We start from the raw sequence: 25120 nt of genomic DNA, 5'->3' as shown, positions 1-25120 counted from the left end.
GGTTCTTTTCTCCTTCAGCCTCATGTTCATGGCAACATCTAAAAATATGATGGTGTCTGGAGGAGGAAAAGAGGACAGTCATCTCTGGTTACTTTATAGAGACCCTCCATTAGACTTCCCCTTGTTTCTCATTGGCCAGGACCCAGGTCACATGCCCGTTCCCAAATCCATCACTGGCAAGGGGAGTAGGATGACTATTGCTGGTTCAGAGCAATCAGTTAGGTTGAAATGGATGGTGGAAAGTCAACCACGGTAGACATTGTCCAACCCAGGTCAATTAATACAATTTTTTTGTAATTAATATCACTTTTTTTTTTTTTTTTTTTGCCGTGCTGCATGGCTTGCAGGATCTTAGTTCCCTGACCAGGGACTGAATATTACGTTTCTTTTAAACTATATGGTCTATTGAGAAATTTTGGAAAATGTAAACATGTATGAAGAAGAAAACAAAATCACCCGTAATTCTACGATTCAACCAGAACAGTTGTTAACATTTTGGAGCATTTCCTTGTAATTTTTTCTTTTCTTTTTTATCTATCTATCTATATCTATCGACTTACCTACCTGTCCCTCCATCCATCCATCCATCATTTCCATTCCTTTTTGGTCCACCCCGTGTCTCCCTAGATTGACCAGTGCCTTTGTGACCCGAACCAGAGTGATTAGATAGAGAGGCAATGAGCTGCACCAAAACACTGGACTGTGGACTAGAAAGTGAGAAGCAGGGGCCTCATGGGCAGTAGAGTCCCCATGGATCTTGGTTCAAGGTCTGGCTCTTTGGCCCAGACAAACTCTTGCCTGTCTGGGCTTCAGTTTTCTCATGTATAGATTGTGAGGTCTGGGAAGGGACCCTTAAGGTCAAAACGAGTTCTTTGTGCCTCATTTTATTTGGTTGTGTTTGCAAATAAGACACAAAACACACATTGTCGGCTTTTGTTTGAGTTTTTGAGAAGAACATCTCATCAAATATCAAAAATAATAAATGTGCATTTCTTAATGTGTCTCGAAAGATTTGGATACTTGTATAATTTTAAGGAATAAAAAAGACAATAAATGCTTAGCAGAGAAAATGAAGAAAAGGAGCTATACTCATACACAAACATGCAGAAGATGTGTGACAACCACCAGCCTCAGAGCCCCAGTCATCCAACCCCCAAAGATCAGTTTTAACCATTCACAGTATCCCATTCCTCATTTTCCTAGGTAGGAACAGCTTGCACCTTCCTAGTTTCCTCTATGTTTCTCATGGAAATGCTTAGGCCTTCCTCACTGAAATGCCCAAATAACATGGCACCACTTCAGAGGTAAACCTTCTAAGCAGATTGGAGAGTTGCAGATTTCCCAAGACAAGATAGTAGGTTCAGGCTGTCAGGTGCCCAGGCTGTCAGGTGCCCAGGGGAGTAACTGACCTGAATTTCCCAACCGCCACTGTGATCTGCAACTTAAAATTAATTTCCAGGTAAACACCTTCTATAGCTGGTTTCAGACCTGTCACTCGCTCCTCATTCCTGAGTGTATTTATGGGTTTGTGTGCCCTCCCTTGCTTGTGGGTGACTCTGGCTTAGTTGGCTTCCTGCAGTATTTGCCAGTGGGAGCAACACCCAGCTCCACCCACTTCCCAATGAGCAGCCCAAGAGCTAACTCAGGGCCACAGATGAAAGCCATTCTGCCTGCCCAGAATGAAAAGTTGTGCTTTTGGCTCATTTCCCCAAAGTGTTTGTAGTCAATGACAAGAAAGCAGTCTTTATTACTAGAATTCATTTGGGGAGGGCGTGGTGTCTTGACTTGCCCTCTCTTTCCTGCCCTGGAATCTCCACCAATATCCAGTCACTCCTAATAAACATGTAGTCAGTCAGTTTAAAACAACGTGCTAGTTGTGCAAGTACGGCTTCAAAATTAGGTCCGCTCATGCTGTGCCCTACACGCCCGTCAAACCAAACTCCTGCCTTTGAGCCTTTCCTGTGATAGAAGTTCCAGAGCATTCTGGAGAGGGCTCCCTTGAGGCTTCCTGTTCTATTCCAGGATCCCTGAGTTCTTCATCCTCCTAGGGGCACCAGAAGAAGGGGGAAGACAGAGACTATTTGTTAGGTTTTTTGTTTTTATTGAAAATATATTTAAGGCCCCGTTACTCCTCTGGAAGAGGTACTGTAGAGAAATTTAAAGAGTTTGTATAAACAGGTGTTTGGGGGATCAACTGACTTTTCTTATATTTAGTGCCTTGTGTATTGTTGGTGATTACTGAGGAACTGAATTTCACATTTACGGGCTCTCTAAGCTCATACTTTCCTGACTCATATTCCAAACATTTATTTGTTCTTTGGCAGTCAGGGCAGAGATAGGGAAAATTAGAGGTAGCTTTTGCTTTTTGGTTTTTTGGTCCTCCTAGCCATGTGTTTAGAAAGTCAACTTGTTCAACATTTTCTACTTGTAAAAACATGTGATAGGAAAAGGGGAAAATCTGGCCTGAATATGGTTTTAAGCGTGGTAGGTGAATTTCAGTAAACGAATCTTTCTTTAGAGCATGTTATTTGTATAATTAATAGTTATCAATAATTATATATACTCACAATATGCATTTATTATTATTATTATTATTGTAGCTTGATCTCTAACTAGCATCTTTGTGGGCTGCAGGTAAGAGCCACTTTGGAAAATGTAAGGAAGCGAATGTATGGAGACTATGATGAAATGAGACAGAAGATTCGACAGCTCACCCAGGAACTGTCAGTAAGTAAAATGTGGAGGGATGCGAGAGCTTAGAACTCCCTCTCAGTTGCTAGTGCCTGAAGATATTTGAGTTTATGACGTTCCTTATGATGGAATCATATTTTAAATGAACCGAGGGAATTTTATCACAGAATTAAGTTTATTATTTACAGGAAAATTTTTGTGGCGAGAGTAATCTTTACATTCAAAGCATTCCCTCCAAAATCAGGAATAAGATGAGGAAGCCAGCTACCACTACTATTATTTAACATTGTACTGGAGACCCTAGCCAATGGAATTAAACAAGAGAAATAAATTAAACGAGAGAAATAAATAAACAGTTTACAGAGGTATAAAAACTGGACAGGTAGATGTAAAACTATCACTATTTACAAACTATATGGTGATATACCCAGAAAGCTCAAGTGAACCAATAAAAAAACTACTATAAACAATAAAAGAATTCTGTAAGGCAGCAGGGTAAAAGATTAATGGACACATGTTAGGTTTCAATATACAAAAAACAACCAGTTAGAGGAAATAACAACAACAAAAACTACCAGGTATCTGGAAGTAGACTTTAGCAAGTAGGAAGATACGCCATGTACTTAGAAAGGAAGATTCAACATCATAAGATGTTAATACCATTCAAGTTAATATACAAATTTAATATAACCCAATAAAAATACCAACAGATTTTTATGTTGTTTTTTACAACTGGACTAGGTGGTTCCATGGTATACAGAAAATAAATATGAAGAGTTGAAATTCTGGGGGAAAAAAGGCCATGAAGGAGACTATCCCTCTTAATATTACAAGAAATTGAGAAAGCCTCAGTGATTAAAATGGTATATAGTACTGGCACATAAATGAATAGACATCAATGAAAAAAAGCCCAGAAATGTACCCCAATATATGATAAATGTGGCATCTGAAATGAAGGGAGGAAAATGGATCAGTCAGTATATGCTGTTGGGACAGACTTACACCTGGGTAAATTCTGAATAGATCAAAGATGCTAAAAAGTGAAACTTGCAAGTGCCAGAAGAAAATATGTGTGAATTCTTTTATACTCTTGGGGTGGAGAAGACAGTTTCTTACTATGACATGCAATCCCAAAATCACAAAAGGAGAAGTGGATAATTTTGACTACATTAAACTGAAGACTAGTGCTGACAAAAACACCAAAGTCAAATGACAAGCTGGGAAAAATGATTTGCCTTCATATTATAGATAATAGGCTAATATCCTGAGTATTTAAAGAGTGCCCATGAATCAAGAGGAAAAAGGCCACAGCTCATAAAAATAGGCGAAATATTTGTGACAGATAGTTTATAGTAAAGGAAAGATGAAGAGCTCTTAAATGTATGACGAGATGCTTAGCCTCATTCTCAATAAGAGAAATTCAGATTAAAATGGTCCTGAGATGTTATTTTCACCTAACAGACTGGCAAAACTGCAAAAGTGGGACAAGATGCTGTATTAGCCGTGCTGTGGAGGAACAGGAAGATTGCTGCTTAAAATGTCATTTGCATTACTCTTAGGGAGGACAATTTGCAGTATCTACCCAAATTATAAATGCCTATATCCTTTGACTCAGCAAGCTTCTTTCTAAGAATTTATTCTGTAGATCAAATCTCACATATGTGAGATGACGTATGTATGAACTTAGTTGTTAAGCATTGTTTGTAATAGTAAAAAGATTGGAAGCCTACACGTCCATTAAGAAGGAGAAAGTAAAATAAATTCCATCTCTATAATACACAGAGTTGTAAAAAAAAAAAAGAATAAAAAGAATGAATAAGCTCTTCAAAAAGAGATACAGGAAAATTTCAAAGATATAGAGTAAGTGGTAAAAAAAGCAAGACATCGGAAAATACGAAAATATCATATGTAGTGTGCTACCATTTATGTAAACCAGGAGGGGAAAATAAATATATCTAGACTGTTTTGTGTGTGTACACAGAGTTACTAGAAGGATCATCAAGAAAGTAATTAACAGTGATTCCTTCTTGAGGTGCAGAGTGGGCGAGGTGGTAATTGAGCAAATAGGACAGGAGTGAAAGGGAGATTTATTTTAGTGTGTACCTTTTCTACTTTTAAAATGTTTGAACTCTATGAATGTATTACCTACTAAAAATTAAAGAAAAAATAAGCTTCCTCTGGTTTAACCTAGCTAACGCATACGGGAGAAAACATTTTAAAAAATATTTGTGATTAATAACCTTGAAGAAAAAAAATTCGTTTTGTGTGACATACTTGCCATAAAAGTTAACATCTACAGAAAACAGAAATATAGATCAGTGGTACAGGATAGAAAGCCCAGAGATAAACCCACACACCTATGGTCAACTAATCTATGACAAAGGAGGCAAGGATATACAATGGAGAGAAGACAGCCTCTTCAACAAGTGGTGCTGGGAAGACTGGACAGCTACATGTAAAAGAATGAAATTAGAACACTCCTTAAAATAAACTCAAAATGGATTAAAGACCTAAATGTAAGACTGGACACTATAAAACTCTTAGAAGGAAACATAGGAAGAACACTCTTTGACATAAACCACAGCAAGATCTTTTTTGACCGACCTCCTAGAGAAATGGAAATAAAAACAAAAATAAACAAATGGGACCTAATGAAACTTAAAAGCTTTTGCACAGCAAAGGAAACTATAAACAAGACAAAAAGACGATCCTCAGAATGAGAGGAAATATTTGCAAACAAATCAACGGACAAAGGATTAATCTCTGAAATATATAAATAGCTCATGAAGCTCAATATTAAAAAAACAAACAACCCAATCAAAAAATGGAACCACCATATGACCCCAGTCATCCCACTACTGGGCATATACCCAGAGGAAACCATAATTCAAAAAGACACATGCACCCCAATGTTCATTGCAGCACTGTTTACAATAGCCAGGACATGGAAGCAACCTAAATGCCTATTGACAGACGAATGGATAAAGAAGATGTGGTACATATATACAATGGAATATTACTCAGCCATAAAAAGGAATGAAATTGGGTCATTTGTAGAGACGTGGATGGACCTAGAGACTGTCATACAGAGTGAAGTAAGTCAGAAAGAGAAAAATATTGTATATTAACATATATGTGGAATCTAGAAAAATGGTACAGATGAACTGGTTTGCAAGGCATAAATAGAGACACAGATGTAGAGAACAAACATATGGACACCAAGGAGGGAAAGCGGCAGGGGGGAGGGTGATGGTGTGATGAATTGGGAGATTGGGATTGACATGTATACACTAATATGTATAAAATAGATAACTAATAAGAACCTACTTATAAAAAACGAATAAATAAAATTCAAAAAAAAAGTTAACATCTGCAGGAAAGAAGCACAGTTGCCACAGTTGTGTATGAGTCTAGTTTATGTCTGGTCTGTGAAATTATCAGCTTAAGTAAGACCTACTGCCTTGATTACAGTGGAGGGGGTTATACAAACATATCCATCTAGCCCATGCTCACTGACACGTAGGAAGAGATTTGTGAAATTCTCACATATCTATGGAAATTCACTCTGCCATCCACTGACACTAATGACTAATTAAAGCCAAAGGATTGGATTTGCAATAGATGCAAAAACAGATCTCTGCCCCTTGCTGTCCATTGCCACCTCCTACACACCCTGTTTTCTCATGCTAGACTGTTCCAGGAGCTCAGTCTCTACCCTCAGTCTCCTCCTCCTCCAGGCCACACCACGGACTGTAGCCAGCTTAAGATGCTAACTTACTGCTGTATGAACACACCGTGAGCAGCAACGTGCCTCCTGGGCCTGGGCTGCTGTTTCAGCTCTCTCTCCCACTCCCAAGGGTGCACCTCTCGCTCTCTCATGCCTGGCTGCTTCCTGTGGCTCCCACAGGCCACACAGGGTCTACCCTTGAGCCTTCCCAGAAACCTTACCCCTGGTTCTACTGCCTCCCAGCCTTTTTTTTTCTGGCCGCACTGCAAGGCTCGAGGGATCTTAGTTCCCCGACCAGGGATTGAACTCGGGCCCTCGGCAGTGGGAGCGCGGAGTCCCAACCACTGGACTGCCAGGGAAGTCCTCTCCTGGCCTTTCTATATCCAGCCCTTCTTTAAGGCCTAGTTTAAGACTGGCCTCTGTTGAATCTCTCTCAAACGTGTTAAATACACGTCCAACAAAGACAGCACAACAACTGCAGCAGCCACAAAACAACTCTTGAGAACTGGTTGAGCCCAAAGTATATTCCTTCCATGGTGAGTAGAAATAAACAAGATGGGACTTGCCTGGTGGTGCAGTGGTTGAGAATACGCCTGCCATTGCAGGCGACACGGGTTCGAGCCCTGGTCCGGGAAGATCCCACATGCCGCGGACCAACTAAACAAGCCTGTGAGCCACAACTACTGAAGCCCGCGTGCCTAGAGCCCGTGCTCCGCAACAAGAGAAGCCATTGCAATGAGAAGCCTGTGTACCGCAACAAAGAGTGGCCCCCACTCGCCGCAACTAGAGCAAGCCCGCGCGCAGCAACGAAAACCCAACGCAGCCAAAAACAAATTAAAAAAAAAAAAAAAGACGGCACAAGAAGGTATTCAGCTGCATTCTAGGTTCTAAAAGTAGCTGTTACACTTCCTAGCTATTTGCATACAAATCCTTGAACTTCTCTGATCCTGTTTCCTCCCTATAAAGAGAATGTTGTGGCTGCCGCAGTGTTGCGAGGACTAAGTGAAGCCCTGTGGGGGAATGTGTGAATATTATCCGGAGGAAAAGTAGGCTTGTCTTTCTACTCTCTGGGTCATGCAGATGGTGACTTTTTAATTTAAAGCTGTACTTGAAATATCACTGACCCGGATGGTCTGTGAAAATTATCTGCTTAAGTAAAACCATCAGGGGAATGTTCCAGCCTAACTGAAGGTTTTCATGAGTTGTGTGTGCCTTGGTTGTGGTAACTGAAGGTTGTCATGAGTGTGTGTGCATGGGTTGTGTGTAGCTGAAGGTTGTCATGAGTGTGTGTGCATTGGTTGTGTGTAACTGTCTCCTCAATCTGTCCAGGTTTCACAGGCTCAACAGAATTATCAGCAGAACTACATCCAAACCCAGTCGTCAGCCCTGGACAGTTTTAATACCATGAACTCGGCTTTGGTGTCGGACTCCATCGGCCTGCAGGTATTCATCTGCTCCCGATTTGCCTGGGTCTCCTCTGTTCCAGTGCAGGAGAGCTTAGCCAAGGGTGGGCCCTGTGTCTTTGTAGAAAAGTAAGTCACAGAATGTCTTCAGCTCATTATTTGGAATCCTTTACACACAGCCACAGTAGAGGCCAGGCCAGGGAGACGGTGAAGGAAGGAAGCCGATGGAAATGCTTCCAAGCTGAGACTCTCAACCTTGGAGTTGTAGTTGTTTTTGCGCTTATTAAAATGGGGGGGTTAGATCCTGAGTTCAGTGCTAGAGATGTCACTTGTTCCGCTAGACACCCAAGTGGTTGTAAGTGTCCGTGCCTAAAACAGCACATCAGCCCACTCCCTTAAGCCCCAGTGTTACGAGAAGTTCCACCAACCACAGGAAAGCCAGACTTAAGCAAAGGCAATCTGTGTTCATTCATGACAAGTAACTCCCAGAGGCTGTTAGGTACTTTTTTCTAATTTAGAAATTATTATTGTTACTATTGTTTGGCCGCGAGGCATGTGGGATCTTAGTTCCCCAGTCAGGGATCGAACCTGCACCCCCTGCATTGGAAGCACAGAGTCTTAACCACTGGACTGCCAGGGAAGTCCCTGGAAATTATTTTGCTTTGAAAGAAATCATGTGCCTTCCAAAGAATATCTTGTACTACCAGGCAGGGAAGCGAAAAGAGTCAGGATCCCACATTTGTGCAAATGTGTGTGGTCACCACACGTCAAGGGGGTTTTTCTCTTGATTAGTTTCATTTGCTAGGAGTTAACCCCTCACATGCTGCCCATCTTTAATCTTCCGACTGACCCCCGCCCCCCACCGCGTAACGTGCAAATGAACTTGAAAATGTTCAGAGTAAAGCATTATATTCACCAGAAGCAGCTCCCCTTAGCTTTAGTTTCCAAACGTGCAAATAATAATTTCTGTCCCCTTCCAACTTTATTTGACTCTTATCTCTTTACCTTCCTCTTGGAAGTTCACACAAGCTATTTCACATCCTTTCTGGTTCTCTCTAAATAATTTGCTAGATAAGCAAACAAATTTTCATGTTGGGATTATCCACTTCCCTTAGGATCTAGTATTCTCTACTAACAGCTGTTCGGGCAGTGGTGCCAACAGCAAAGCTATGCCACGGTCACGCAGGGGGCCTGGGTGGGCCCCGTGTTTGGATTTGTCTGGGAGGCCCACTTCTGGTGGGGCCTCTGAGTCCCACCCTTTTCCTGGCTCTCCCATAGTGCCTGGCAGCTTTCCCCTGGCCTCAGGCCAAGCCCTACTTTGGGTCTGGTTTATTCAGCAGCCTTTATTTTCCCTTCCTCCTGCTATCAAGGGGGCTCACCCAGGCTCCCTTTCCTTCCCTCTCAGACATCTCACTACCTTCTAATCAGGAAATGCTGTATCTCACCTGAGTTCAGATCTGGTTGGTATCTGGGTTTTCTTCCCCATCATACTTCTGATTTGCCACCCCACTGTTGATTTAAAAAAAAAAAAACCCCATACACCCTAAAAGTTCAGAGTTCTGTTTTATTCGGGGACCTTACTGAGCCCTATAGCCTGGGAATCAGTCTCTCAGACAGCTCTGAGGAACTGCTCCAAAGGGGTGAGGGAGGAACCAGGGTAGATATAGGAGTTTCGCTTAAAAGAAATGTAGCCAAACATCAGAAGATTCCTGTTAATCACAAAAAAACCCAGACATCTTCAGTTAATGTTTTTAGTGCTTTTCTGTGTATAAGAAGATGTAAGAGTCTGGGCTCACTGAAATTATTTCTTTGGTTTGCATCGTAACTATCTAGGGCTAGTATCCTGCCTTTTTCCATCTTGAATCCCCCTCAGGGCACACTGTTGGGGGGGCTGCGGTGGCTGATGACTTGACGGTGGGCAACAGTCATTGTTTCCTGGAATGGCAGGCAACATTTTTGTCCACACCACTGACACGCCAGGCATTTACTTCAGAGGTCAACTGTTGTTAGAACAGGGTCCCCCCTAACCCAGGGACCCTAACTGATTCCTAGCTACAGTCTAGTCTCTTATTCCAGGGTAGACAGAGGAGCCTTATAATGAAAAGATGAAAAACTGTTGTTTAAAAAAAACCAAAAAAAGAAGGGGGTGGAGGCTGGGGAAGAGGGAGGAGCAGAGGAAAGAAACACATCATCTCATGGCCAGGAAACTCAACTGAGTCTGAAAATAGTTGCCTTCTTATTTCTTCCATTGTCTAGTCTACCCCATTTTCATTATTACTGATGAGACCAGATCCTTGGTTTGATTTTATAGAATGTCAAAGCGGGAAGGCACTATTGAGATGATCTCCAACCCCCTTGTTTTATGGATAAACAAACGGAGGCCAACAGAAATGGACTTGAACAAAGTGTATAGCTAATCCAGGGCTACAGGTCTCTTGGTCCAGATATAGGTTCTGAGCACAAGACCGGTCTCTGTAAAGCCAGTGGGACTTGGAGAGAGGGTTGTTGGCCAGATGGTTTCTAAGGCTCCTTGCATCTCCAATGCTCTGTGATTCCAACTTTCAAATGGCTTCTGTATTTTCTTTAATATCTATTTACCACCATTGAAAATCCTTTCTACTGATTTGAATAGGTTTAGGCATGAGGCTTATTCTCCAAAGTGGAGGCTAAGGGGTGGAGGAGCTTCAGAGACTGGTCATCTACAAAGAGGACACAGGTATTAGGACGTGTGTTCAACACCAGAGTTTCCAGATCTTCTAATATAAAGTTGTAGGTGGCTTCAGGAGGTGGTAGAAGGTGCCCATAAACCTGTGTCCGTTGGTAGAAATTCTGGGGTTGTGGAAGCCATTTCTCTGTCAGGAGAGTTAAGCAAGTGACCTGAAGCATGAAATAGCAACGATATTAATTTAAGCATTCCTGCTCCAGTGGGCAGCCTGGAGCAATAAGCAACAGGCTTCTGACCCTTGGCAGGCACTTGTGGGAGTCACAGACTCGGCTCCCTGCCCACCCGTCCCTTCATCACCACCCTTCTCTGCCTGAGCGAGGGAGGTGAAGCATTTGCAGGCATTACAGGATCCTCAGCCCTGTTGTCACTGTCCTGGCAGCTCGTCTAGAAGTAAACAACCTGTTTAAGAAAAAAGGGGAATATCTCCATTTTATAAAACACGTATTTTGTTTTCTTATTTCAGTTTGGGAATATGGAAAATATAGAAGATACGAAAAAGAAAATTAATACCATCTGTAATCCTATCCCATAGTGAAAATCATTATTTGGATTTTGGTGACTCCTTCTAGTTTTTTTTTTTCTGGGCATGAATACATTTGGACAGATGCTCGTGCATTATTTTTTTCAGAATGGGATTCTTCTGTACTTACTGTTTTCAAACCCAATTTTTTCCCACGTGTAATGGCGTATTATGAACATTTTTCCTTGGAAAAGTGTTTTAATCCATTTCCATCCATCCTAAGCGGTGGCAGGCGGTGTTAGCAGCAGCCATGGCATGTTACAGGGGAAAGCTGGCTGGCCCACCCAGGTACAGGGCGGCAGCCCTCCTGACCACCAGGGGGCCCTCAGGTGTTCTAACACCAGGGTCCCAGGCTTGCAGCTCCTGTGGGCCGATGTCTCCCTCAGCCGTTAATGACAAAGGGATGTCCCGGTGTATGACTCTGGCCATGTTTCCTCACACCGCTAGATCTGGTTTTTATTTTCATCCTGACAGAAAACCCTTGTGGATGTTACTTTGGAGAATAGCAACATTAAGGCTCAAATCAGAAATCTGCAGCAGACATATGAAGCCTCCATGGACAAGCTGCGGGAAAAGCAGAGGCAGTTAGAGGTAGCACAGGTTGAAAACCAGCTGCTGAAAATGAAGGTAAAGTACAGGAATGTAGATTTCCTGCTAACCTTTCTCTCTCCTTCTTTTCTCTCTTCTCCCATCGCCAGCTCTCCCATTTCCCTTTCTCTCTTCTCTTCTCTGTTGGGCTTCCCCACCCTTTTTGTGGCCAACCCCACAGGATTTGACTTGAAGGGACTGAGGGGGTTTCTGTGTTCACAGCTGCCAGTGCAGATTGGGGGTACCCTGTATATACCCCTATTGGGCTCTCCTGCCGTGGTCCCAGTGGCCTCAAGGGCTACTGAGACCTCATCATGGCACTGCTCTTATGTACTGAGAGGACACTTGGGCTGCCCACAGGTCTGGGACTTCAGAAGCTTCACTGTTTAGATTCTCTCTGAGGTTCCAAGGCCTCATTGTCTGGTTTGACAATGAAGAGCTGAAGGGCCCCCAGGAAGAAAATGGGTGGGTGACCAAGGACTCTGGGCAGTGTCCCTCCTGTCCCCAGGTTGTTCTTATTCCTCAGCTTCTAAGGCCCTGGAGATGTTAGTGCTCCTTCCAGCTTTGAAATTTCCAGGAACCGACCCACGAATGGCTCACAGAAGTCACTCAACAAATTATTTCCTGAATGAATTTGTTTTTATTTAAGCCTGTGCTTTTCAGATTGTGTTCAACACAGCCTTAGGCTATTCTAGGGGAGAGCGTGTTATGGGTAGTGTCCCATGTGATTTATTGCTCAAACCAGAGTATGTTCAGGAGTGAGAGGAGGTGCTATTAAGAATTTAGTTAGGGGAACAAACTGGGCCACGTGGTCCCCTACCTATGGGCTGCCTCAGGGACAGCTGATGGGGAGTACAGGCCACCACACTGTGTAGCCTCTGTGATGGCTGCCCCACAGGCTGTGCCATCACCACCCACTTGGCCAAACACCACCACCTGGGAAGGGAGAGGGACCAGAGAGCTACACAGTCGATCAGCTCCTCTTTGCTTTCACTTAAAACAGGGAGGCTCTTCTACTTTTTCATATATTGTATTTCTGTGTAAGAGGTACTTTGGAAAAAAAGGTGTTTGTTGCTGAAAAATTCTGAAATGACTGGAGTCTTTTCCTCAATGTAGGATCTCTATGCAGTCATTCATTCCACAAATATGTACTGAGTATCTATCTACTCTCTGCACCTGTGCTCTTCATCCATGTCTGTTCCAGAGGTGCTGTGGTGTCAGGGAGACCAAACCTCTAAATCCAGTCCGCAATTGCCTGTCGTAGAGACTAATGCTTTACTTCACCCAACCCCACACCCCCCAAATTACAAAAGTGACAGGACTCAGAGTATTTCATGTGCCCTGGATGCAGCGTAAAGAGGACGTGAGGGACAGAGCCCATTCTAGAAGTGGAGATGGGGTGCAGGACACGCTGGGTCTCTTTCAGCTAATGATAACCTCTCTTCAGGATTTCCCATTTTGTGGTTTCTTGGTACCAAAACTTGCCTAGAGATGAGAGGGGAGATTGAGAGGGCATCAAGAGAGACTTTTGTCCAGTCTTGGGAGTAAACATCATGTAGCCTAGCCGGGTTGTAGTACACCTTACTTATCCAGAGGTTACCTACCCAGCTAACTCAGCTCTCTTAAACAAGCAGTAAGCTGGAAGGAAGGGACGCAAACAAACCTTCAGAGGCATAAAATCAACGGCCTGAAGTTCACAGGTGAGGGCAGGGCCAGGGAAGAAAGGAAACACCAGCCACTCCCAACATAAGCCTGCTTGCCCACGGCTCTACTTTTTCTCATCTCCTGTGCAAGCCCCCAGGAGCCCCCAGCTAAGGTCCCCCAAACCAGATGGGAATGTTTCCAAACACAACATTTGGAAAAGCACAAAGGTATGGAAAGGATGAGTCCAGATTTCTTATATGAGCTTAAGTGTTTCCTAGAGACTGATTGGCCTGTGCAACTAATGGGATGGCTTCAACTCCATGTGGGCAGCTTCTCTTCAAAGGCCTTCCTGCTTTTCTGACTTAAAAATTTTTTAAAGTAATGTATGTACCTGGGGAGAAAAGTCAAACAATATGAAAGGTAACATAGAGTGCATAGCCTGCACCTTTCTACATTCCTACCAGCCATGTAAGAGGATTCCAGTTTCTCCCCATCCTTGCCAACACTGGTTACTCTCTTTTATTGGTTCATCCTCGTAGGTGTGAAGCTCATTGTAGTTTTGCATTTCCCTGATAACTAATGATGTTAAGCATCATTTCTTGTGCTTATTGGTCATTTGGGTATCTTCTCTGGAGCGTCTATCAGATCCTTTGCCCATTTTAAAATTGGGTTATTTATATTTTATTATTGAGTTGTAAAAATTCTTCATATATTCCAGATACAAGTTATTAGATCAATAATTTACAAATATTTCCCCCCACTCTAGGTGTTACCTTTTCAATTTCTTGATGCTATCTTTTGAAGCACAGGAAGCATCTTTTTAATATTGAATATTGATGAAGTCTTATTTATCTCTTTTTCATCAGTTATGCTTTTGGTGTCATATCTAATTTTAATCAAAGGTCACAAAGATTTGCCTTATGGTTCTCTCTAAGAGTTTATAGTTTTGGCTTTCACATTTAAGCCTTTAATCCATTTCGAGTTAATTTTTGTATATGGTGTATTAGGGATCCAACTTCATTTTTTTGTATGTGACAAATCCGATCATCCCAGCACCATTTGTTGAAAGGTCTGTTCTTGTCCCAGTGAATGATCTTGGTAGATAACTGTTTAAATTTTAATATTTGTAACAGATAAATTATTTACTCGGTTTCAAAGTTAAATCTACAAAACAAAGAAATAGAACATCAATATCTGTAATCTCCTCTTTTCTCTTTAACTCCCTCCTTCCTCCTATAGCAAACCTTTTTACTTTTTAATTTTGTAGGACTCTGACCCAACTCTAATAATGTAGTGGTCTTATTTTCAGCCTACAGTAGAATAGTGAAGAATTTAAAAAGCCTATCTTTCTGAGGCCAATCAGAGTGTGGATATATTAACTAGAGAAAAAGGTTTGTTAAAACTGATAGAATAAAAGATGATAGGGCTTCCCTGGTGGCGCAGTGGTTGAGATTCCGCCTGCCGATGCAGGGGACACGGGTTCGTGCCCCGGTCCGGGAAGATCCCACGTGCCGCGGAGCGGCTGGGCCCGTGAGCCATGGCCGCTGAGCCTGCGCGTCCGGAGCCTGTGCTCCACAACGGGAGAGGCCACAGCAGCGAGAGGCCCGCATACCGCAAAAAAAAAAAAAAAAAAAAAGATAAAATTTCGGGAGCAAAAGAACATTAGACAGGAAGAGTCATTGAAGAAAGAGGTAAATAAGACAGTGGAGCATGATACATTTTAGAGAATTCAGTTTAAAAATGGCTAAATTGGGGGGGCAAGGTTGACATTTAGAGAGGTACGTTTCTGCCTTTTGAAAAATTCACTCCTGTGGAGCACCTTTTCCAGATAATATCAAGTAAATTAGTGTAAGGGGCCACTTTAATTTTCTCTGCACCTGCTCACCCCTTTTCCTTCTTCCTTCTACCTCTTTCCCCGTTAGTTCCTGCTGCCTCTGTCTCCTGCAGAGCCCTGGGGCATGGGTCCACTCCCCCGTGAGTCCACACTTGATACCTACAGAGTGAAAGGTGTGGATTCCCCCTGAGCCCACCAGAGTTGTAGCTCTGAACTGAGTCTCTCTGCAGGTGGAATCCTCCCAAGAAGCCAACGCAGAGGTGATGAGAGAGATGACCAGGAAGCTGTACAGCCAGTATGAAGAAAGGCTGCACGAAGAGCAGCAGAGGCACAGTGCTGAGAGAGAGGCGCTCCTGGTGTGTTACGTGCTACCTGCTGATGGGATAGCAGAGAGTTTGGGGTGCATTATTGTTGGTGAGCTTTACGTGGTAGGGTTTGTGCTCAGAGGTGAGTTAGTGGACTGTAACGTGGGTGACGGGTCAAGGAATTTATTATTTGCCGGTTCACTGCTCTCCCTTCTCCCTCCCTTCCTTTACTCACCACCTTCCCTGCTTGGAATAGTCCTCAATCACCACTTTCTCTAGCTGGTCTGACCGTTTGCCAGCATCCGAGCAGATCCTGGGCTTACCTGCAGCCACGCCCTTTCTCACTCCACTTGCTCTTCCTTGCCCGTCCTCCATCCTACCTATGCTCCCTGAAAGCCCCGAAGATGCCAGCATCTCCACGAATGAAGTCTTTCCCAGTCACACACCTGCAAGTGTCCTCTGTCCTTGGGAAACCCACGGTTTCTCTGCTCTTTGCCATGGAATTCTCTTGTCCCTGTTATTGGAGCCGAGCTGTATGTCTCACATCTTGGCTTCTCTAAAAGAGCATAAATTCCTTGAAGGCAGGGAGTCCATTCTGCCTTACCTTGTGTCCTCACAGTCTTAATACATGTGCTGGCTGATTGACTGAGTTGGTGGTTTGCAATATGGGAGAAAGATCTGAGCATTCTGCATTCAATTCCAGATCCAGCCCTAATTCCGTTTAGGTTGTGTGACGCTCTGAGCACCTAGTCAGGGGATAAATAACATTTGTAGGCTCTTTTTAGACATAAAGAGTCAAGGGGAAAAAAAGGAGAAAAAATAAGTAGGCCCATTAAAAAGCCATGCAATGTGTCTTTATTCATGGGTGAGAACCAGAATCATGGAATTTGAGTTCATGATCTGTGAGACACTTCTAGGCCCCCAGGTCATGCTTTTAAAGAGACATGATGATTTAGCCAGGCCTGAGCTGTTTGGACCCTGATTGGAGGCTACTCCACGCTCTGCTGAGGGGAGTGCGTTTCTTTTGCAGGAAGAAACCAATAGTTTCCTGAAAGCCATTGAAGAAGCCAATAAAAAGATGCAAGTGGCAGAGATCAGCCTAGAGGAGAAGGACCAGAGGATCGGGGAGCTGGACAGGCTGATTGAGCGCATGGAGAAGGTAACACAGCTTGGGGCCCGGGTCCCCCTCGCCCAGCCTCCCTTGCGGTGCAGCAGTTCCCCTGCAGGCCTGCCCCAAAGTATGAGAAGCCCTCACCACTTGATCCCTCTCACCCCTGCAATTTGTGACTTGAAAAAACCAAAGAGAAAACTGTAAAAGAAAGTATAAGGAAGTCCCACAAAGTTCTAATTTTTCCCATGGTGAAAATTTTGATGCTTCAAAAAACATTACGTACAAAATTATTTTACAGAAACTAATATTTTAGCAGCCCTGCTTTGCTGGGGCCCCAAGTATGAACTTAGATTACTTGTTGAGCAGGCAAGCCCTATTTCGACGTTACGGCGACAGCCCAAGCCCTGCCTGGGTCTGAAGCGTTCGCTTTTCTCTGACACTCTGTGTCGGAGCGGGGGACACTGCCTTTCTCTGTGGGTTTGAGGGGGAGGGCTGCAGAAGGCAGGAGCTCTGCCCGGATAATGAGCCAGTCTAGAGAAAGGGAAGAGGGAGCCTGCAAATTAGGCAGGAAGTGGAGAAACGGGAAGGAGGGGTGGGAGAGAGGAAAGAGAAAAAAGAGAGAGAAAGGGCGGGTGACCTTTAGCAGGTGACGGCGTGCTGCTGGGGGAGGGGGTAGTTGAAGGCTAGGGCTGTGGCTGCTTCCTGGAAAGTGGCTCTCTCGTGGCATGGGTTTGCAGAACAGCCCTGACCAGCCAAGACCTCACCCACCAGCATCCTGTAACTCACTCACGCTGGATGCTGAGAATCCCCAGGCTGACGATGGCAGGAGGGGGAGTGACTGTGAGCAGGGTCAACAACTGGGCTCCCGGGTGATTCTGAGAAGAGGGCCGACCCGTGGTGTCTGCGGCATGATTCCCTCCACCGTCCCCTGTCAAGGGAGGCGTAACCAGCTTGGGAACAGCCTTAAATGCAATACTGTGGAGCTTCGGGGCTGGTGGGGGGCTCCTGTTTTGGGTAACATCTTTTTTGGGGAGGGACTTGGGCAAATAGAGAGTCAATTACAATTTCGCCTCCACCCTCTGGGAAAGCAGAATCCCATGTGGTATTGAAGAGCGGGTAAGTGGCATAGTTAGGGCTAACGTCAGCATTGGCTGGAGGTGGCAGTCATAAGGATTGGGCAATGAGGGCATTTTCTAGAACGTGGGTGAGCTATCTCCCACGTCCCCACTCTCCTACAACAGCAGACGGTGCTGGTTAAAGCACACACTCCCCATGGGTGACAGACTGTCCTGCAGCAAGCAGAAGCCAGGTGAGCGGGCAGCACGGGGAGATGTACAGACAGACTGTCCGTGTGCTGGTTAAGAATATGGGTTTTAGGATCAGGCAGACCTAGGGTTTGAGTCTTGCCTCTCTTTCTCATTGTGGGCAGTTACTCGACTTTTCCAAATTCAGTTTCCTCTTCTGTAAAATGCTGACAATAGTAATTCTTATTCTTAGGCCTTCTGTGAGGAGTACACGAGAAAAATCCGTGCCAAGTGCTCAGCGCAGTGCCTGGCGTATATAAAGTCGGGGCTCACAAATGTGTGGCTCTGATTTTTATGGTGTTACTTGTATAAATGTCTGCCCCTGGTGTCAGCTTCTTTTTCAGCTGGACCTGTTCTATAGCTGAGTGTCTTTATACCCTTGCGATTCTGAAAGTTCCTAGCTTTTTCCCACTGATGTGCACGTGCAGCCCGGGCGAGGGCCGTATGGCTGGGGGCCAGGCTGGTGTTGGTAAGGCCGGCCGTCCCTGCCAGCGTTTGTGTGACACAAAATGTTCCCCACATCCTCTTGGCTTTTTCTTTAGTGCTTGAAAATCTATTGTCTTTCCTCTTAATCTTTCCCAGTTAAGCTAGCGAAATGCTTGCTTTATTTAGCTAAGATTAGATTACCCATTTACTGTTTTTCCCCCTTCAGGGATAAATCTGGGACAGCAGGAACTGTGCCAGATCTCTGTCACACAGGATGTGGACAGCATGCCCACAGAGTTTGTATTCCTGTTCTCACCTATTTTTGGATTTTTCTCGAGGACAAACCATGTCCTTTTGAATGGCTTCTGTGCCGTATCCCTTAGTTTACTGTTCTCAGCATTGCGTCCCAAACACCTTTTTTTCCTGATCGGTAGAAGTCTTGTAAGGAGTGTGTTCTATCAGAGACCCTTCTGCAGAATAGATAATATTCTATGCCTTGATCTCAGTGGTGGTTTCACCAGGTAATGTGTATACAAATGTATTGATTGTGCAGTACTCAAGATTTGTACCTCAATTTAGAAAACAATCGAATTTTAAAGTATGCTGTAAGTTAGGCCTTGCCCTACTTTAAGACAGCTTTCTGGGGAGCCTGAGGGAAAGCTCGCTTGTTAAAGAGTCATCATCATTTCAGGGCTAATGTAAAACTTCCAGCCAGTGGCAGAACCCGTGGGGCCAGTAAGAATGTGCATTTGCTGTAGAGATTTAAAAGCAGTAATAAAACCCCACTGAAAAGTCGGTCTTCCTTCATTATTCTAAGGACATCGGTGATAACACACGCTTCCTCCCGTGGTGTACTGCTCCCCAGCTCTGGTCTACCTTTGGTATGCCACTGCTTACAGCTTCAGAAGTTGAGGGGGCTACAGTTTCAAGGATCCGCTTTGAATATTTGGTGGAAAAGACGTTTGGAATGTGTATAAGTAGCCAGAGCTTGTTGGGGAGAACTTCTGAGGTTAAAGATGAGGCACGGCCATACTTAGAGAAGGACCTAAAGTAGAATAGTCTCCTCCCAATTAATGAGCAGAATTTGATAAACTTCATTGTAAGGAAATTTATTATACTCTCATCTGTAACATTTCTAGGGCAGTTTTGGTTGTGGTGGGCACTACATTTTTATTAATATTTTCCACTTCGTTCAAAGAAATGTGTCCAGATTTTATATTACTTTTAAAAAAAAATATTTGTTTGGCTGCGTTGGGTCTTAGTTGCGGCACGCGGGATATTCATTGCAGCGTGCGGGATCTTTGGTTGCGGGGCGCTGGCTTCTCTCTAGTTATGGCACGTGGGCAGTAGAGCACGCGGGCTTAGTTGCCCCGCAGCATGTGGGATTTTAGTTCTCCGACCAGGGATCGAACCTGCATCGCATGCATTGGAAGGCGGATTCTTAACCTCTGGACCACCAGGGAAGTCCCTTATATTACTTATTTTAGGTAAACTTCTAAATTTATATACACACACACACACAGCAAAGTGTACAAATCTTAAGTGCACAGCTTGATACATGAATTGGTTTCCTATTGAAACTGTAACAGTTTACCACAGTTAGAGGCCTAAAGCATCATGGATTTATCGTTTTTAGTTCTGGAGGTCAGAAGTCCTAAAATCAAGGTGTTGGCAGGGCTGGCTTCCTTTTGGGAGCTCTAGAGGAGGATCCATTTCCTAGCCTTTGTTCCCTTCTAGAGACTGACTATATTCCTTGGCTCATGGCCCCATCCTCCAGCTTCGAAGCCAGCAAGCATTGTAGCATCTCCTAGTCTTTGTCTGTTTCTGACTCTAACCCTACTTCTTCCTTCTAATACAAGCCCAACTAGATAATCCAGGATAACCTCCCCATTTTCAAGACCATTAACTTAATCACAGCTGCAAAGTTCCTTTATCCATGTAAGGCAGCATATTCACAAATTTCAGAGATTAGAATGTGGACACCGTTGGGGGACTGTTACTCTGATTTTCACAATGTAGTTTTACAAGTGAACACACCCGTGTACACAAGATCCCAGTTAACTTACAGGATATTACAGGATTCCAGACCCTCTTGATGATTCAGAAAATAATCCCAAGAAATTGGTAGTATCACAGGCCACTGATTTAGAGTATTAAATAATGTTAAATAATTAACATTATTTAGAACCATAGATTTTCACAAGACATCTGAGCCTGGGCTGACGAAATGCTTTAAAAAATAAATAAATAAATCTTGGGGCTTCCCCGGTGGTGCAGTGGTTGAGAGTCCGCCTGCCGATGCAGGGGACACGGGTTCGTGCCCCGGTCCAGGAAGATCCCACATGCTGTGGAGCGGCTGGGCCCGTGAGCCATGGCCGCTGAGCCTGCGCGTCCGGAGCCTGTGCTCCGCAACGGGAGAGGCCACAACAGTGAGAGGCCCGCGTACCGCAAAAAAAAAAAAATCTCAACTGGCTTTATCCAGGATATTCATCTGTAAACACACACCAGTAAATTTGACATTTTGAGCTTTGTTTGGACCCTGGCAAGTGGGTGTATAAAACCCATGGGTGTCACATAGACTTGAATTCACTAGTGCTGCAGTTGCTTGCTGTACATTCTCCAGCCAACTTGGGATCCACAGATTAAATATTAGTGTCTGTCTGTTTTAGGAACGCCATCAACTTCAACTCCAGCTCCTGGAGCATGAAACAGAAATGTCAACGGAAATTACCAATTCTGACAAAGAAAGGTAAGATGTAATGCCCTTTATCTTTTTATTTTTTTAAATTTTTATTTTTTGCGGTATGCGGGCCTCTCACTGCTGCGGCCCCTCCCACTGCGGAGCACAGGCTTCAGACGCGCAGGCCCAGCGGCCCACGGGCCCAGCCGCTCCGCGGCACGCGGGATCCTCCCGGGCCAGGGCACGAACCCATGTCCCCCGCATCGGCAGGCAGACCCCCAACCGCTGCACCACCAGGGAAGCCCTGCCCTTTATCCTGTAATGGATTTAGATGGTGGACCTGCTGTGTTTTTGTGGGCTCACTTGGTCCTTGCCTTGTCATTCGTTTGGTCATCACCCATTGCAGACTGATACATGCAAAACATTGGACTGGGAGCTTCCAACGTGGAGCTTCCAGCCACATCTTACAACCCAGGGCTGGTTGTCAGTGCAGTGGAACACGTCAAAGCCTGTCACAAGCACCAGCGTTCAGTCTATAAATGTTCTCCATAACCTTGAGTTCCACAGGATGCACCTTGTTGATGAGAAAACTCAAGAGTGACTAATACCATTGCCATGGAAACTTAATTTTACAATGTCTTTGTTTCCAAACATTCCTCAGTGAAACCTTGCCTTGTCCTCTGGCTACGAGTGTATAAAGCCCTGCATGGGAAATGCAGGAGCAGTCCACGGCCTCTTCTGGAAACCAGAAGGCAGCGAGGCCACGCACGGCCCTCTAGTGAAGGAAAACAAGGTTGGGATGCTTTGAGCATTTGAGCAAGTTACTTAACTACCCTGAGATTGTTTGCTTCTCTGTAAAACGGGAATTCTTTTTTCAAGTGGGGAGAGTTGTAATGAGGTGAAGAGTGCCCATCTCATTGGGGTGTTATTGTGAGGGAACTGCTGGGTGTACTGCCTGCCACATAGTATGTGCTGAAAAGATACCTGTTCTCTTCCTCTTGTGCAACTTCAGAGTTTGCAGAGTTCTAGGGATCTTCCCCAGTCTTTAACATAGTGCTGAGGAGGGACCTGGCAGAGATGGGAAGTGGTAAGCAGACCACCAGACCCTTCGTCCGTGTTCCAGTCCGGGGGCCCCAAAGGACTGTAGAGTCCATCTGCTGGTTCCTTTGGCTTATTTGAACCAAGTAAAGTCTGAGGATAATTTGTGCTTTTTTTTTTTTTAAGTATGAAATGTTTTATGAGGTGGTCTGCTCTGTTTTGATGGAGAGAGGGTCTTACAGCATCTTTCCCATTTTCTCAAAATAAGTGATGTATGGAACAACTGTAATTCCTGACTTTCCAGGACTCTGCCACTTGATTTCAGATATTTTGTTGTGTTGCTAGATTCTTCTCCTTCTCTGTTTTCCTAATCGTGGTAATTACTGGATGTTCCAATGCTGTATTAACCCAAAAAGAAAAAGCCTCTCATATCTGTAAGTGGTGCAAAAGAATTCTCTCTCAGCCCCTGGAAAGTGTAGTAACTGTCCTTATACAGGATAAAACTTGCAAGTGGGAACTTGAAAAACGGTCCTATCTTCCTTCTACGGTGGGGTGGTCAATTGGTGGTTAATAAACTAGGATACACACAAAGTAGGAAGAGTGCGTCTTGTTCTGGGCAATATTCCCTTCAAGCGGTGACTCTGGGTGCTGCCCTTGTTGCTTTGCTTGAGGATTCACTTGCTCTTTCTTCTATTTGTATTAGGTATCAGCGGCTGGAGGAGGCATCGGCCAGCCTCCGGGAGCGGATCCGACACCTAGATGACATGGTGCATTGCCAGCAGAAGAAAGTCAAGCAGATGGTTGAGGAGGTAAGCCCCTGTCAAAGGGCTTGGGCCCGGGATTGCTTCCTGTGGTAGGAACACTTCAGCCCTAGAGCCAGATACGACTCTCAGCTCCATCTTCTGTGGCTCACAGTGAACTAGCTCAGGCCACTGCCATCTTGGCCCAGAGGAGAAGGTCCTCATATGTCCCCTGTGGACTGGTGATGATCCCTCTAAAAGAGGGCCGTCCCCAGATGAAAGGGTTACAGTTAAGAAAGCTGGAAGGTGCGATTCATAAGCTCACTCACCTACACAGGACAGCAGTACCCTTTATGGGTGCCTGCAGCTCAGGGACCAAAGGGTGTGACAAGAACAGTTCACTTCAGCTCAGGCCTCTGCACCCCGGGACCTGCCTGCCTATCCCCTGCTTCTGCTCTTGTCCTTTCTCCACGTCTGGTGTGTCTCTGTCATCCCCTTTCCCTGTCTGTCCCTTCTTCTTCGTTTTTTCTCTTTTCTACTATTCTTTTTCTCCTTAGCTGTCTATGTAACATGAAAGCAAGTTTTAGGCTTACTGTATGCTGGACATAGTTTACTATCCTGTTTTTCTAAATGAAAAAACAGGTAAGTTGAACTTTTATGTTTCTCTAAGAGGAAAAGAGTTTCTTTTAACTTGTGTCACTGTACCTGTCTCTCTCATGGTGATGCTCCATAGGAGAAAGTCCATGCTGTGTACAGCTAATCACATATTAGTGTATTTTTCTTGCTCGATTAAAAAATCAGATGGAACTAAGAACAGTTAGTACTAACAAGGTGATAAGTATTCCCTAGGGACTAATTCTCTAACTTGCAAAGAAAAGGTTTCAATTTAATTAAACATTTGGTTGGCAGTGGAAAAACTGGAAAAAAATTTATATTAAGCACAACTCTGAACATTTATCTGTTAATGTATTATTAAAATTTAAAGTATATCTACTTCTAATAAATAATTTACACATATGATAGATAAATAGAAGATTAAACGTACATCTTTTTTTTTTTTTTGTGGTGCGCGGGCCTCTCACTGTTATGGCCTCTCCCGTTGCGGAGCACAGGCTCCGGACGCGCAGGCTCAGCGGCCATGGCTCACGGGCCCAGCCTCTCAGCAGCATGTGGGATCATCTCAGACCGGGGCACGAACCTGTGTCCCCTGCATCGGCAGGCGGACTCTCAACCACTGCGCCACCAGGGAAGCCCTATCTTTTTTATTAATCCCTAAAATGTTGGCGCTATGAGTGCAGTTAAGATCAGGCAATTGTGAGGATGGGGAGGGACACCTTTTTTTTTTTTTTATTGTGTGTAGGGTAAACGTACACATTAGATAAAATCTGCTCCCAAATGATAAACCCAGTCACACAGTGTGATTGGCCCGTGTGTCAGTCTCAGGGCTCAGTAGAATAAGAGGATGGGGAACAAAGGCTCAGATGAGGAAATCCCGCATGCACTTTCACAGTTCCTTGGCACTGCCAGGCAGGAACAGTGCCAGCAACAGGGATGGGTAGGTCTTGCCGTATATCAGCATTGGGTAGTTGTCAGGAGTGTGTTTCCCAAGGAAAAGCATTGCTTTGTCACATTTAGCATCTCTGGAACCATGGCTGTTAGATCATAGCTTTTCTGCTTCTGAACTTCACACACATGAAGTCTGGGGCAAGGCTGTCCCTCATTTCCCCGTGGGGCTCCTTGGCTGTGGTGCACTCCATTTCTCCTGCCTCACTGCAGGGTGCTGTCTGCGTTGTTTCCCTGTCGAATATTAGAGAACCCGTGAACAAAACCTCATATGTGTTGGCTTCTGATTGAGTTATCATCTGTAAGGGTTTAATGATTGGTCTTTTTTAAAAGACATTTTCAAGTAGTTTAGAATTCTGTTTTCTAAGTGACTTCCGGACTCTAATAGACATACCAATTTGAAAGGAGTAGGGGAATATTTATATATGAAAATAGGGAAGCATATAAAGATCACTGTCCATGCCTTGCTTTACTACCTGTGATTTAACATCTCCTAAATCGAGCTTCTCTAAGTGCTGATGATGTGGTCTGAAAGACCCAGCCGTGGGCATGAAATGACCAGCTGGGTTTCCACAGTTAGATAGAGACAGAGGAAGAGAGCTTTAATTCTAAATTTAAACTAACAACTACTTAAATCAGGTGGTAAGAATTAATGTATTTGTCCAGTACACTGTATTAACTCATACAACAAAAGGATGGTTTAAAATTTCAACTGCTGTAGCCATTTATGTGAATACTTTTTTTAAAAGTTAGAACCATGGAAAAGGGAGAAATGAGCACATTGAGATGTTCAGGATCAGGTTGGAAAGGAGTTGAGAACT

General features: G+C 44.2%; 1 protein-coding gene across 5 annotated transcripts in view; it reads left to right on the top strand.

The window, feature by feature from the left end:
- The window catches only part of MYZAP (myocardial zonula adherens protein), a 125622-nt gene that overhangs the window by 40865 nt on the left and 59637 nt on the right, over nt 1-25120 (top strand). For all 5 annotated transcript variants that reach the window (XR_004348286.1, XM_032621448.1, XM_032621444.1 and 2 more), the window contains exons 4-10: nt 2635-2727; nt 7748-7861; nt 11541-11693; nt 15363-15488; nt 16468-16596; nt 20948-21027; nt 22700-22805. Coding sequence is in view for 4 of the 5 variants with exons in the window: in XM_032621448.1 (XP_032477339.1) it covers nt 2635-2727; nt 7748-7861; nt 11541-11693; nt 15363-15488; nt 16468-16596; nt 20948-21027; nt 22700-22805 (801 nt within the window). In the remaining variant the exon portion in view is untranslated. The remainder of the gene's footprint in view (nt 1-2634; nt 2728-7747; nt 7862-11540; nt 11694-15362; nt 15489-16467; nt 16597-20947; nt 21028-22699; nt 22806-25120) is intronic.

This window comes from Phocoena sinus, chromosome 2 (genome assembly GCF_008692025.1).
Source record: "Phocoena sinus isolate mPhoSin1 chromosome 2, mPhoSin1.pri, whole genome shotgun sequence".
NCBI classification, from domain to species: domain Eukaryota; kingdom Metazoa; phylum Chordata; class Mammalia; order Artiodactyla; family Phocoenidae; genus Phocoena; species Phocoena sinus.
Note: the sequence above shows the minus strand (reverse complement) of the source record. Positions and strands in the feature narration are given on the sequence as shown.